Below are 15986 nucleotides of genomic sequence, written 5' to 3'. Positions count from 1 at the left end.
TATAAAGGAAAGAATAAACAAATGGGATCTCATCAAAATTAAAAGATTCTGCGTTGCTAAAGAAAACAGTATTAAATTAAAAAGACAGACTTCTGCCAAGATGGAGGCATAGGTGGATGTGCCGTGCCTTCTCACACAACCAAGATTAGAGAAAACGAAAATATTAGCAACAGAAAACATAGTCAGAACACGGAAAATTGAACTTTTCGGAAGTCCGTTAACATAAATTCTTCAGCCTGACCGGTAAGGGGCGAAACCAGCAGCTGGCTGAGCAGGGTTGCACAGGAGGACTCGGCTAGACGGACTCAGGCCCGCGGAATCCAGGCGCAGGGTCGGACCTAGTGAGCGACCGAGCTAGCGACCAGGCAAGCGACCACGGGGGAGACAGCGGGGCAGTGGGGCTGCGTGTTGACTGAGGTCGCGCATTTGTGCGCGGGTGGACAGGCGAGGGAGTGGGCGGTTGGACTGGGCCCAGCAGGTCCTCACGGCAAGCGGCAGTGGAGGGCACCGCCATTTCCCTGCTCTGACCCCACCTCCACATACAGCCTCATAACCCAGCGACTCTGAGTGGCCCGGCCCAGGTGAACCACCTAAGGCATGGCTCCTCCGCACCCAGCTGTGAGAAACAGCAGAGGGGGCGCCATTTCCCCGCTCTGGCCACGCCCCCACATGCAGCATCACAACCCAGCAACCTGGGAGTCCAAGGCGCCGCTTCTCACACTTAAAGGGTCCGAACAAACCAAGAATGGCGCAGGAGGATCTCAGAGCCCCAGAGCCAATTGATCTAAGCGATGAAGAAATAGCAAAACTCACAGATGCACAGTTTAAAACATTGGTGATCAGGATCCTCACAGAACTGGTTGATTATACTGACAAATTAGACAAACATATGAAGGCGAAACTAATTGAAATGAATGGAATTGCACAGGACACCAATAGCAATGAAAAGGAAACTGGGACTCAAATCAATGGAGTGGACCAGAAGAAAGCAAATAATGGCCAAACAGAAAAGAGTCAAGAAGCAAGAATTCAAAGAAATGAGGAGAGTCTTAGGAACCTCCAGGACATCTTGAAACGCTCCAACATCTGAATTATAGGGGTACCAGAAGGGGGAAAGGCACAGCCACCAGTGGAAAACTTATTTGAACAAATAATAAAGGAGAATTTCCCCAAATTGGCAAAGGAAATAGATTTCCAGGAAATCCAGGAAGCTCAGAGAGTCCCAAAGAAGTTGGACCCAAGAAGGAACACACCAAGGCACATCATAATTATATTAGCCAAAATTAAAATGAAGGAGAGAATCCTAGAAGCAGCAAGAGCTAAGGGGACAGTCACCTACAAAGGAGTCCCCATCAGACTGTCAGCAGATTTATCCAAAGAGACCTTACAGGCAAGAAGGGGCTGGAAAGAGGTATTCCAAGTCATGAAATCCAAAGACCTACAACCAAGATTGCTCTCTCCAGCAAAACTTTCATTTAGAATGGAAGGACAGATAAGGTGCTTCTCAGATAAGATCAAATTCAAGGAGTTCATCATCACCAAGCCCTTATTATATGAAATGCTAAAGGGACTTATCGAAGAAAAAGAAGTTAAAGAAACATGAACAGTGAAAGGACAACAAACTCACAGTTATTAACAACCACACCTAAAACGAAAGCAAACTAAAAGGACAGCTAGATCAGGAGTGGAAACATAGAAATGAAGATCTCAAGGAGGGTTAGCAACAGGGGAGTGGGAGGAGGAGAAGGGGAGAGAAGGTACAGAAAATAAGTAGCATAGACAGTAGATAGAAAATAGATGGGGGGGCAAGAATAGTATGGGAAATATAGAATCTAAAGGACTTGAGACACACGGTCATAAACTAAAGGGGGGGTAATGGTGGGGATGAGGGGTAGGGTGGAGGGGAATAAAGGGGGAATAGAACAACTGTAACAGCATAATCAATCAATAAATAAATTTAAAATAAAGACAACCAACTGTATGCGAAAACATATTTGCCAATGATACCTCAGACAAAGGTTTAATCTCCAAAATATACAAAGAACTTACAGGACTCCACTCTAAGAAGACAACCAACCCAATTAAAAAATGGGAAAAGGACTTGAACAGACACTTCTCCAAGGGGGACATACAGAATATCCAGAGACACATGAAGAGATGCTCAATATCGTTAGCTATCAGAGAGATGCAAATTAAAACCACAATGAGATACCACTTTATACCAGTCAGGATGGCTATCATAAACAAAGCAACAAACAACAAATGTTGGAGAGGTTGTGGGCAAAAGGAGTCTTTAGTTCACTGTTGGTGGGATTGCAGACTGGTACAACCATTATGGAAAACAGTATGGAATTTTCTCAGAAAAATAAAAATCGACCTGCCTTTTCACCCAGCAATTCCACTGCTAGGATTGTATCCTACGAATCCTAAAACATCAAGTTCAAAGAACCTATGCACCACAATGTTTATAGCAGCACAATTTACAATAGCCAAGAGTTGGAAGCAACCTATGTGCCCATCAGTAAATAAATGGATCAAAAAATGGTGGTACATGTACACAATGGAATTCTATGCTTCAGAGAGAAAGAAGGAGCTACTACCCTTTGCAACAACATGAATGGACGTGGAAAGCATTATGCTGAGTGAAATAGGCCGTGTGTTGAAAGATAAATACCATATGATCTCACCTTTAACAGGAAGCTAAAGAACAAAACAAACAAGCAAGCAGAAAAAAAAAAAAACAAAGACACTGAAATAGAGAAGAAGGGGACAGTGACCAGAGGGGAGAGGGAAGGGAATTTAAGGGGAAAAAACGGGAGGAATTTGGAGGAACAAATAGGAAGGACACAGGGACAAGAACTGAGGGAGTTGGAAATGGGATGGAGGTGGGGATTACGGGGTGGCGGGGGGCTGGAATGGGAGAAATAGACAAAAAATAACTAAAATGAAATTATAGTTATATGAAAAATAACTAAATAAAGTTTAAAAAAGAATATTGCTTGATAAAGAGGAAGAATTTGGAATTATATGAGGGGATTTATACCTCAACCCTTCCTTGCTCTCCCCCATGTTAGACTTTGGTACCCATATAATGTATCCTGTGTAGATTGTCTAATCACAAAGAGTCAATTCAAAGAATTTTGCAATACTATTAAACCAATATCTTGATAGGCACTGAGGGTAAGAGACTCAAGCTAATTTACCTAAATCATCATACTGTAAATAAATATGTTAAGAGAAAGTAAATATGATATGGGGCTACTGTGAAAATAATGATGCGAAAAATATGATAAATCAGAAGTGAAGTTCATATATAAATACATGTTTAAATTATCTACTATATTTTTATGAATAGGCTCCAAATGTAGCTTAAGCTTTCTAGCAGCTATTGAAAAGCATATCTCCTAAAATAGCCTAATCCAGGAATACATCTTAATGTACGGCAAAGACAGATCAGCAAACTGTTTCTGTGAAGTGCCAACAGATAATAAATATTTTAACCTCTTGAAAGCCATCTGGCTTCCAGCCTATATTGTTCTCACTATTTGTGTTGTTTTGCTTTTGTTTTTGTTTTATGGCCTCAAAAATTGTAAATCTCTTTCTTTATTTCCAGGCAATACAAAAACAGGTTATGGGCTAAATTTGGCTCATACCATAAATTTTCCAACCTCTGGTATAAAACAATCAATAAAGTAAACATTCTTCAAATAATCTTGCCTAAATTCAACACCATTTCATTATAAATCCTCTTACTGGGAATAAAAGGAAAGTATTACAACATAATAAAGGCCATGTATGACAAACCCATAGCTAACATCCTATTCCACTGTGAAAAACTGAAGATTTGTACTCTAAGATCAGGAAGAAGATAAAGATTGTCACTTCCAATCAGCATGTAGCTCTGAAAGACCTACCACAGGACTAAGCTAGAAAAAAAACTCCACGGCATCCAAATTAAAAGAAAGAAGTAAAATTGTCCCTGTTGGCAAATGATACAATCTTATTTTTTGTTTTTTTTAGTTGAATTTATTTAGGTGACATTGGTTAATAAAATTGTGTAGGTTTCAGGTGTACAATTCTATAATACATCACCTGCATATTGCATTGTGTGTTCACCACCCAAAGTCAAGTCTCCTTCCATCTACATTATAAACCCTTCCCCCAAACCCCTTTCCTTCAGGTGGTCACCAGTTTAGAGACTGTTTTCACCCTCTTACATAGGTGAGCCAGTGTAATTATTGCCTGTTGGGAACCTTACACCTGGCTTCTAGCTAAAAACATTGCATTGATTACAGGAACCTGTGTGCTCCACGAGCCAATCGGCTACAGGCACATGAGGTGTGCATGCGCTCCACAAGCCAATTAGCTACAGGCACATGAGGTGTCCACGAGTACCAGTTGCACCCAAGTAATCAATAAGCGGGCCCTTCTTTGTCTCAAGCTAGCCAATAGCAAGCAACCTAATCTCCTTCCTCTCCCTCCCCCTATATATATACCCAGTTCGGAAAAATAAAGTTTGAAGCTTGATCAGAATCTTTTGTCTTGCTGCCATTCTTCGCGCCTCTTGTCCCCCCAACTCATTTGTTCTAGGTAGGTGGTCGAGCCCCAGTTGATTGCTCCGCGGGCCGGAGCAATTGCCTTATAATTTAACCTAACCAATTTGTAGAATGCTGATGGGAGAATCTTTAAAAGAACTGAGATGTCAATTTTTAGGCCATGTGCATGGATGAATAAGAGGAATATCTGCATAGATAAACCAGAGAAATAAGCATATGAGCAGCTGAAGGAGTTAGTGATAAGACTGGCCAAGGTGAGGAACAGAGTCTCCTACATTACTGGGGAGAGTACTAATTGAGACAACAACGATGGCAACCAACTCAGCATGTTATAATCGCAATTTGACCTTATACTCAGCAATTCCCTTTGAAGACAGAATGAATTTGTAGAATACAGATGTAGTGATGGGCCTACCACAGCTGCATAGGCAGTAAGTTTATAGCAATGAGGGAAATATGAAAGAAAAAATTAAAAACTTACTGATGCTATTGAAATAAGAAAATATCATGATACTATAAAAACTACCAAACAAGAATGCACCTTGTCACCATTGCAACGAAATGGTCACAGCTTTGTTTACAATAAATTTTGTTTGCAAAGTCAACAAATGCATCACTTTAGAATATTTAAATATTACAGGTATTTATATTTATTACCTTGAGAATATCTATAATATTTTTGTGAGGGGTTTTGATTTTCATTTATAAAATGCAATTACATGTTTTGTAACTAAGGATTTTTACTATTAATCTATGCAAATGTTTAATTTTATTTACTATAGCTTATATGAAAATGTGTTTGAAAAGGATCCATTTGATATAGCAGTGTTACATTTTTGATTTTGTGGTAAATGCAAATGTAACATTTTTAATATACAGGGTTGGGCAGGAGGAGGTTTGATCCTATGGAAAATAATACAATAATTTAAAAAAATACAAGAATAAACTCTGCCCTCTGAGTCACCAACAGCCTGCCAGTTGGATTAAAAATAAATTCAAAGATAATGTGGTGCAATAGAAGGAGCACAAATCTCATTTCCATCAGTTACTGTGTAATCTCGGACAAGATACATCTTCTGAGTCCTGTTGAATAAGCATAAGACAAATGATAGGTGATCAGTTTCTATTGGTCAATTTCTTATCCAAGGGCTCCCATCACTATGAGGTAGTAGCATGAGAAAAATAATTTCTCAGATAATATATTTCGGCTTCAACATGGTTGCAGATTTTAGTTAATGTCCTGGATATGTTTTAGAGAAAATGAATTTGGAAAATCTTAGATACCAGGTAAAGAGACAGGAGGGAAAAGCTAGAGAACCCAGCTCCTTAGCTGTACAACAGAAGAGAGATATAGTCATAAAAGCCAAAAAAACCCACATTTTTTCCTTAGCATTTTACTTACCATTCTCAAAATAGTCATGAAAAGGAAAAAACCCACAGACTTCCTTTTAATTAACTAGCTTGAAAAAGTTAGCTTATTAATTGGTTTAAAAACATCTGACATTTTCAAGAATGTGGTGCATACTATTAGGAATGATTATATGTTTACATTTTAAAACTTCACTCCTTTTGACATCAAGACACATTTGTAAAGACAAATTTTTCTTTTTATTCAGAATAATCATAGGATCTACCATGAAAATGTCACTGAAGATATACTCATTGTATACCTTAAAATAGTGTTGTGTTACATTTAGTCAAATAAAGATGCTAACAACAAAGTGTGCTTTTTATTTACTTTGGAGTGTACCCTGGACGTGGCTCTGATATATCAGAATGCTTTCAATGAATCTATTGGTTTAAGAAAAAACAGCTGTTTTCTATCTTTTCCTCCCATCCCTGGAATGTTAGAGCCAAGTTTGTTTCCATCTTCGGTTGATTGAGATAAAATTAGAGGTAATGATGCAAGTTTAAATCAGGTGCTGTCCCTGTTCGAGTCCCTTTCCTCCAATCGTGTCAAAACTGCCTGTGCTCTCAGTGTGGCAGATGACTTGTCTGAAAATGATGCTTTAAAGTTTTGATCTGGGGTGAAAAAGAACAGTGTTATTATTTCTGCTGAAAACAATGACTTTCTTCAGGTTATAGACTAGTTTGATTTTTTCAAGTGCAAAAAAAATTCAAATATTCAAGTGAACACCAAGTCCCTAAAGCCCTTGAGATAAATTCAAGATGAAGAACCATAATAGTGAGATGCATAGAGTCACAGTCTTGATCTTTTGGAAGTGAATAAAATAAGGCAGATGTCACTTAAGGATATTCTAGACGTGTTTAGTGCTGGGTCTGGCTCCAGTGTTATTGCTTCTGTGTTTGAAAGATAAAGTTTACAGGGCAGCTCATTTTTTATTGTTCAAGATAATTATCTAAGCATCTTCATATTTTTCTACAGACTCTACTTATATTTTGTCCACTTTACTTAAGATTTTTATCTGCACTGGGAAACAGATTGGGATGGGAAGTGACTAGCATTAAATATAAGAGTTTCGGGAGTGGTTCCCTGAATCCTTCAGCCTCGACCTCACATTCTAATTGACTTGGGAGCTTTTAAACACCCCCATTGCCAGGCGGCTTCCCGGTCCAATGAAATCAATTTCCACAGGTAAAATCCAGACATCAGTAAATGGTAAAAATTTCCAGCTGACTGCAGTATGCAGCCAACGGAGAACCTCTCATCAGTTGCACCTCTAACAGCAAGTGCCCAACTCCTGTCATTTATAATTGTCTTGTATATTTTTATGCCTATCATCCAAATGATGGTTTCTATAATGGTCAAACGATTAAGCTTAGGTGGTTATAAATGACACTCCCAGAGTTCAATGCACATGTTTAATTCCTTTGGTCCAAGAGATAATGCACAAATGAGTAATTTTAGATTAAGTTATTTACTTAATATTTACTCAATTCGTTTCGTCCAAGATGGTACCTAGTGTTGCATTCAGGCAAATGCTACTGCAGAGTATAACAACCATTCTCAGAATTAAAGCAGTTGGCCACTTGAGAGCTGTTCTCTTGGCCTGGATTTGTTCATTGGCACCCTAGCCTCCTATCATTAAGATCATTTAACCCTCACTTTCCTGTTAGTCTTTCTGCATGTTGTTGTTGGCAGTGTGCACTCTGCAGACAATGCAAGGGCTCATCACATGACCTAATGCTGGCCTGACTCTGCACTGTTGTTTCAGCAAAAGGTGATCACAAGAGTGGTATAGAAGTGTCATATAAATGCTTTTGTGGCTAATGCCATGGTCTAGCTAGGATGGCCAAAAGGGTAGGGGATTAGAACAGCCACATACTAACTGAGCAAACCAATCACAGAATATCTTATGATTCATACATACAACATTTTCACTTCACTCCATCCAATCTACATTTGTCTTAAGAACCTCACCTGTCTCTCATATCTCAACCTACGGCTTCCCAACCCTAAGCATAAGCCAAAGAGTCATGTGCTCATGTTCTCTAAGAAGACATTTGAGAACTGCCCACGTACTGTTCTCTCTTCTGCAATAAGTAAATGAAACTTTTTGTTTATATGTTTCCTCATTCGAAAAGAATTTGCTCTGCTTTTTCTTCTGCATAGTACTTATAACACCTGAAATATATTTAAAATATTTTATTTACTTATTTTTAGGGAGAGGGGAAAGGAAGGAGAAAAACATCCCTCTGTGGTTTCCTCTCATGCACCCCCTACTGGAGACCTGGACCACAACCCAGACATGAGCTCTGACTGGGAATCAAACCGGTGACCCTTTGGTTCGCAGATTGGCACTCAATCAACTGAGTCACGCCAGCCAGGGAAACACTTGAAATATTTTAAATTTATTGGTCTCTTACTTATTATCTGTCTCTTTTAATTGGAATATAGTTGCTTTAAGGCAAGATCCTTCAATATTTTACTCACGTCTGTGCCTGAAGTTTCTAACATCTGCCTCATAAAATTAGGGGTTATGGAGTTCACAGGCCCGCATATAGTAAGTGTGCAATAAATACTCAATTAATAAATTAGGCTTAAATTAGAAAAACATTCTCTTTCTGAAATATAGTTTCTTGGAATGGGGATTTATGCAGATTTTTGTTTACTTGTTTGTTTTTAATCTGCTTAAAAGGGATAGTAAAATGGGCTTTTTTCCCACTGTGGGGCAAAAGACAGTTTACAGATATGAGTACACCAAATAATTTCTTCTCATATTATTATTTACTAATTATTGTATTATTTTTGATACAAATGAATGTAAATCTACTTTTGCCTCTCTATATAAATATAGAAGATAAATATATGTATGGAAAGAGACTTCTTTCACTGACTGGGTAATATTCTGGAGGCATAACTATCAGCAAAAGGAGAACTGTCAGAAATACCAAACCAAACCAAAATCCCAAAATGCAAACGAAGTGGAATTTTTTATAGAGCAAGTAAAGTGTGCACAGCAGATAAATGAAATGACGTGAGTGTAGTATGAAAAAGAGAAGGCTAGATAAAGTGATTCAACTCTGATGAGGTCTTCTGAATTCCCCCTAGCACTTACAGGGTGGCTACAGGAGACGGTTTAGGGAAATCCGACTGATGAAACAGATACTGTGAGCACTGTGTAGAGAATCGTGAATTCTCATAAATGGTAGGTACGAGAATATTATGGGAATATTATGGTAGATTAAGAATATTATGGGAACCCTGGCTGGTGTGGTTCAGTGTATTGAGTGCCGGCCTATGAACCAAAGGGTCACTGGTTGGATTCCCAGTCAGGTCACATGCCCAGGTTGCAGGCCAGGTCCCCAGTAGGGAGCACACAAGAGGCAATCACACACTGATATTTCTCTCTTTCCCTTCCCCTCTCCCTAAAATTATAAATAAATAAAATCATTGTTTTAAAAAGGGCCAGGGTTTCATAGCTCCAAACTGCACAGTCTCACTCTTGGGCTCCACCAGTCACAGGCAGCTACGTCCAACCAGAGTCACCATTAGTTGACCCCAAACAGTGCCTGGGGTCTGCTGCCCACCCTCTAGGCAAAATTCTGGAGGCAAGTGTTTGGTGAGAAAAGAAAAACGTCTTTATTTCAAAGCTACATCATTTTGGGATAACAGCTTTCCAGGTCCTTTAGTCACCTAAGCCTGTCAACTCAGGCTGAAATATTTTTAAGTGTTGAGTTCTGGTTTTAATCACTTAAGCCTATCAATTAAAGCTAACCTCTTTAACTCCGGAGTTCCCCATTATTCCCCTTGTTAGTTTTTAATTACCTTATTTCTATAGGGTCAGTGTACAAACTCCAACAAGGTAAGATACAAAGGCTACAGAATGTGGGAAGAAGGGCAGGCCTCAGAGCCCATCCCTCCAGAACACCCAAAGGAGAACAGCCCTGCCACCCTCTGCTAGGCCGACCCGACCCTAGGCTCCACCCGGAGTTCCTTCTCCCATCCAACATGCCGTGCGTGCTCTGGGGAACGCAGGCGGCTGCCTTGCAGCAGGATCACCAGGCATCCTCGAGGAAGACAGTCTGAGAGCCAGTTTGTGCCCTCTTTTATCATAAATCTGACCTGTAACTCCATGCGCTCTGGACTCGTCCAGCTTCTCAGCCAACCCCATCCCAGACTGTTGACCCTTGTCTTGGGCGGCCACCTCCTGGGGCCCCTCCTATTCCTGCCCACTGATCTGATCAGATCTCTCTACAGCATTAGGAACAGATTCAGGAGATCAGCCTGGGACCAGCTGCCGCTGTCCACTGCCTTAGAGTTTAGGACATGCAGGCCTATGGGGGCAGATGTCAGGGGACAATAGGGAAAGGGAATGGTGCGGTGCGGGCTGCTCCCTACAGGAAGAGCAAACAAAGCTTCACTCCTCTTACTGCCTGAGCTGTACCTCCCTCCCCGCCTCCAATTTTTCCATGAAACTGGTCCCTGCTGCCAAGACTGGTGGGGGAACCACTGATTTAGACCCATTTAGAGGAGGAATGAGGGGCCAGAGACAAGCCTGATGTAACTGCCACATAAGGACAGGACAGGCCCTGATAGGTCAGCTCTTTGAACTGCCTGTTTGTTTTGCTTCATTTCTTGAATAAACTTTGTCTCCCAATTTCGGGTCTTGGTTCTGAATCTTTCTGAGCAGAACTCAAGGACTGAAGCCTCACTCTTCCTCCCTAGAGGGCTAAATGGGCTACTTCCAAGTAAGCATTAAGAACAGTGCTTGGCACATAGTAAGTGATTGTTCATGTGGAGGATTGGTAATAAAATACTGGGAACTCTAGCTTTTTCTTGTCTGGGAGGCACTGTATCTGCCCTTCCATTCTAAATGGTAGCTTTGCTGGCCACAGCAATCTTGGATGTAGGTCCCTGCTCTCATGACAGCAAGATGGGCCTCTGTGACATGGAAATTGTTTTGATCTAAAAGGCAATTTTAGCCAAAGCTCAGGAGAAACTTCTGCCTCTCACCCTTAACTGCTTACAAGAATTTGAATTAGAGGCCTCACCCATGAAATATTATCAGTCATAAGCTTTTTTACTCACCTATAGGGCAGGGCAAACTTTTATGTACTAAGCACCTGCTCTCGTTATCATCTGGCAGATCTGAGGGGCAGGACCCCACCCCAACTCAGAATGTCCTATGAATCTCTGACTCCCCTGTATATGCAGGGCTCCCATAGACATGTATGTTTTAAATTCAGTTATTTTTTTAATTTTTAATTGTTCAACTATAGTTGTCCCCCTTGTTTTTTTATTGTGCAATCACACTTGTCCCCATTATCCCCACCACCACCGTCCCCTGCCCTACCCACCCTCCCCTCCCACATTCAATCCCCCCACAACTGTGGTCCTTGTCTATGGGTCATTTATACATGTTCCTTGACTTGACTATTTCCCTTCTTTCCTCCCATTACCCCCTCCCTTCCAGTTACTGTCAGTTTGTTCTGTATTTCCATGTCTCTGGTTCTATTAGATTTAGTTATCTTCTCTGAAAATGTGAAAATGTGTATTGGATTACCATACCAGCCAGAAGAACCTTGAGAGGAGAGAAATGTTTTTTTCTCCCTCACAGAGAAAAATAACCAAAAACTGGTATTACATTTTACCTGTTCATTGGCTAATGCTTATCACAGGAGTTTCTTAACTGGCTATTTCAGTCTTCCCTTTTCCGTGTTTTGAAAACATTTTATGATAACTCCCCTAGTGGAATTGCCTTCACCCTGTGCTCTCTTCATCCTCAATCTCCTTCTCCAGTTTCAGTGAACAATTAATTCATCACTGCTCAGTTTTTGAAGTGGCAACTCAGGCCACACTAGACATTTTTATATTTACTATACACTTGTTTTACTTTATTTTATATTTGCTATATTTTTATTTACTATATTTGCTATGTATTTCCAAGAATGTTGATTATATTTTATATTTATGTTACTAATATAAATATATTAGTAATATAAATATAAATACTATATATTATAAACAAATACCATATATAGTATATATAGTATATATATTTATATATTAGTAATATAAATATATATTATATAGTATATATATTTACTATATAGAAATATAGTATTTTATATAGTATACTATAAACTATAGCATAGTATAGTATACTATACTATAGTATCATAGTATACTATAGTACACAGTATACCATAGTATACTAATACTTCTATACAGTATAATATAGTATAGTATAGTATCAAACTATACTATATTTTATATTTATATTACTAGTATACATATTTAAATATTATAGTAAATATTTTAATTTACTATAATATTTAATATATTTATTATATATTTACTAATAAAATATTTACTATATTTTATGTTTATATTACTATACTCAGTAGATATGCTCTTCACTGGAATGAGGAAGTTAAGTACTTAAGTAGTTAATGACTTAAGTGTTTAAGTTCCTCATTCTAGGGAAAAATTTTGGCTTTGCATTAATGTAAGTGAGAAGCTATTAAAATGTTTATCCCAAACCAGAAAAGGAAGTTTTCTAATGGTCTACCATAATTCCCACCAAAATAAGCAAACTGACTAATTATAAATTCCAGCAGGCCTCCCTCTGGAAAAGCTGCCAATGGTGAAAGAGCAGTTGCTCTCACTACATTTTTAAATCTGTATCATCTTCACAAAGGTTTAACCTCCTACAAGCTACACAGAAATGGGTTAAAATTTTGGAATAGATTTAAGCAAAATTCTTAAACCTTCTTTTTTTGTTGGATTGTTTATTGACTACCATGGGTTGGTGGTGACAAGGTGGTGACTGCTGTCTGTCATGTATGCGCTCAGGGTACTGGATCGTCTGGAATGTGCTCGCACAAGACAGACAGGCGATCGGAGGGGCCCTCCGTGTCCAGCTCACCACGTTCCCCTATGACGGAAAGGGCAGCTATCAGGATGGAGTAGCAGGTGTTGAACAGATACATCACTGAGTCATACAGTGAGAAATTTAGGTAGCTGGTGGCCAGGTCCCCTGTGCTGTCAGTTCCGGCAGGAAACCTGGGGGCCAATGGGACAATCCCGGATATGCACTCCCCACTGGGGCCACCTGGGTCATTTGGGGAGTGGGCAATCATAACACTGCTTGTGCACCTCAGACCTGGGAACTGGAATGGCTGGGTGCCACTGGGTCCCTGAGCACTTGGGGCCTTCTTCTGGGTTTCACCATTGCTTTCTTTGGTGTCTTCCCTATAGTTAATAAGTGAATGTCTCGGAAGGGATACCTGCCTCTTCTTGCTCTTTGGAGGTAATGCGCGGCTCCCTGGCAAAGCAGCTGTGGTCATCCACTTGTATCTTTTCTTAATGTTCTTCAGGAGCAAAGGCTTGTTTCTTTGAAAGTTAGGGTTGTGGTAGATCATCCGTCTTCTGGTTCCTGGATGGCAAATTGAGTTGCTTGGGCGAATTTTGCAGAATCCGTAGAGATTCATCAGACGGATGAAAGTCTTCAGGCTGTCGGATTCGAAGATTTTCTCCGCACCCTTTCGGCTGAGAACTTGCCTCTGGAAAAGCTCCACCTCGATAACCACAGTGTCTCCCTTGTGACTCCAGCGCACAGATGTGAAGGCGTCATCCTCCACTATCCTCCAAAGTTTTTTGGGGAAGGGCAGCCGGAAAAGTCTGTTGCTTCCTTCAACACTGGTGATACCTTCTTTTGAATCCTTTGGTTTTGGGTTGTCTTGAGAGCTTGGATCCTGGCTCGGGGCTTGGTCCCCACCCATCTCCAGAGCCCGCCTTGGATCCACAGAGAAACCTGGGGATGTGTCGCCTTGGACCGTTATTGGTGGTGCTCTTTTGTCTGATGTGGCCGGTATGGCTTCATCCATCTCATCATCATCTGAACTAGCCATGGGTGTACTTTAGAACAAACAGCTTTTGCCACACAGGGTCTTACAACTGAACGCTACGGTCAAATGCCCAGTATAAACTGCCCTCAAAATTCTAGTCTCTGTTGGGGGGCAACCAGCTGCTGACGTCACAGTGCTCCCTCTAGGTCTTGTGATGTCATGAAGGTGGCTCACAGATGGTCCAGAGAGTGGCTGCTGGCCAGGTGTGGAGGTCCCCAGCTCCATTTTCAGAAAGTACAGGAAAATAGGGTTCAGGTGGCCAGAAAGGCATCTCCTCTGCCACCAGGCCCATTGCTTCCTGCAGCTGGGCACTGGCTGTATTGAGAGATCAGGATCCTAGTCACTCCCACTCTTAGGGACGGGGGAGGCCTATTGATGGACTCTTTGATTGCTCAAGGGTGAGACCCTAGTTAGTTCTAGCTTGGCTACCAGCAGGATTGCCTGGGTCAGATGGGCCCCTGGGGCACTGTGCTTCCCAGAAGATGGTGGTGGGCTCAGCCTCAGTTGGCAGTCCCCCCCACATCGATCCCCCCATGGCTTTCTGCTTTGGTCTCTTCCAGCTGTTCTACCAGGTTGCCAGGTCCTGCTCACGTGGGTCCAAACTACCAGTCTGCGTTTCTTACCCTGGGTCAAGTTGTCCCTAGAGCAGGGCTGTGCTAAAATATTTAAACTTTGTGATACTTCATCTGTAATATGTGGTTACTAATGCCACCTTCTGCAGAAGATTGTTTCCAAGGTTAGAAAAATAAATATTATAAATGAAGCCCTTATTACATTATCTGGAACATAGCAAATGCTCAGTAAATGTCAAATATTTCTAAGTTATGGTCATAGATTCCAGAAAAAAAGGCCAAACTTGTTTCTTAAATTCTGCATCCTCCCTGACCTAACTTTCCTCTGGAGCCATAATGAGTTCCTGAAGCCAAGAACAGCGGATGAGATTCAACATGAATATAAAAAGTTGGATTTTTCATCTTATGTTAAAAGAAGAAAAGAAAATGCCAGTGAAGGGCATTTCCTTTTTAAAAAGGAAAAACAAAGTAAGTTATACAAATCACACCATTTCCTTATTTGAAATTATTGAATATATTGTCTATGTCACTTCTTTTTTTCCAAAGTGTCTTATTTTATTAAAAATATTATTTATTTATTTTTAGAGACAGGGGAAGCAATGGGGAGACAGGGAGAGAAATACCTATGTGTGGTTGCCTGGTGCAGGCCCCCTACTGGGGAACTGGCCTGCAACTCGGCATGTGCCCTGACTGGGAATCAGACAGGTGACCCTTTGGTTTGCAGGCCAGCACTCAATCTACTGAACCACATCAGCCAGGGCTAATTTCTTCCTTTTCATGATATAATCCTAAAATTCCCTTCACTACTCTTAACATTTTGTGGCTCCTTTTGTATGGCTGTTATAACTGTTTTCAGAGCTAGATGTACCTAGATAAGAAGAGTACTAATAAAAGTTATTTATGCTTTAGAATATTATTATACAACAGTTTAGCAGTTTACCAAAGTCATCTTATTGATTCTAGGTATCAATGGTTTCTTTGAGGATATTCTCAAATCTTTCTTTTATTGTTTTTATAGTCAGAGTAAGATTAGGTATACTCTCTTTGCTAAACTTAAGAGAAAAACAAAACTATTTTACACCTTAAAAATCACTCACAGTCTGTGATCTGGTTTTTCAGGTAAACACATTTCATGGTAACATGTTTCTCATTTTTATATTAATTTTTTTGGATTCTACATCAAAAAATTCTTGGCATCAAAGTGTTTGAACACATTCCTTCTCTTGGTAAAGCCTGTCCTGTTCGTTTAACTCAAGCCTTTTAGACTAAAACTGCAATTGAGACACTGTGGGCTGAAGCTTTTGCCCAACCATAACTATGTAGAATTTAAATTAGGGGCCTGGCCCAGGATAAGAGTTATCCCCAGAAATAACTTTTTCTACCTATGGAAACTAATAATTTCTGCCCTGGCTGGTGTAGCTCAGTGGATTGAGCGCAGGCCTGCGAACCAGACAATCGCAGTTCGAATCCCAGTCAGGACACAAACCAGGGTTGCAGGCCAGTTCCCTGCAGGCCAGTTCCCAGCAGGGGACGCACAAAAGGC

At 40.4% G+C, this 15986-nt stretch overlaps 1 protein-coding gene across 1 annotated transcript; it reads right to left on the bottom strand.

Annotated features, from left to right (window-relative positions):
* Nucleotides 1–12812: 12812 nt before the first annotated feature.
* Nucleotides 12813–13874, bottom strand: LOC119062985 (heat shock transcription factor, X-linked member 3-like). The gene has a single exon (XM_037164091.2). The coding sequence runs from the start codon at nt 13872–13874 to the stop codon at nt 12813–12815; it is 1062 nt and encodes a 353-aa protein (XP_037019986.2).
* Nucleotides 13875–15986: the final 2112 nt, after the last annotated feature.

This window comes from Artibeus jamaicensis, unplaced genomic scaffold (genome assembly GCF_021234435.1).
Source record: "Artibeus jamaicensis isolate MK-2021 breed Jamaican fruit bat unplaced genomic scaffold, CSHL_Jam_final contig_241, whole genome shotgun sequence".
Classification (NCBI taxonomy): domain Eukaryota; kingdom Metazoa; phylum Chordata; class Mammalia; order Chiroptera; family Phyllostomidae; genus Artibeus; species Artibeus jamaicensis.
This window is presented reverse-complemented; position numbering and strand designations above follow the sequence as displayed.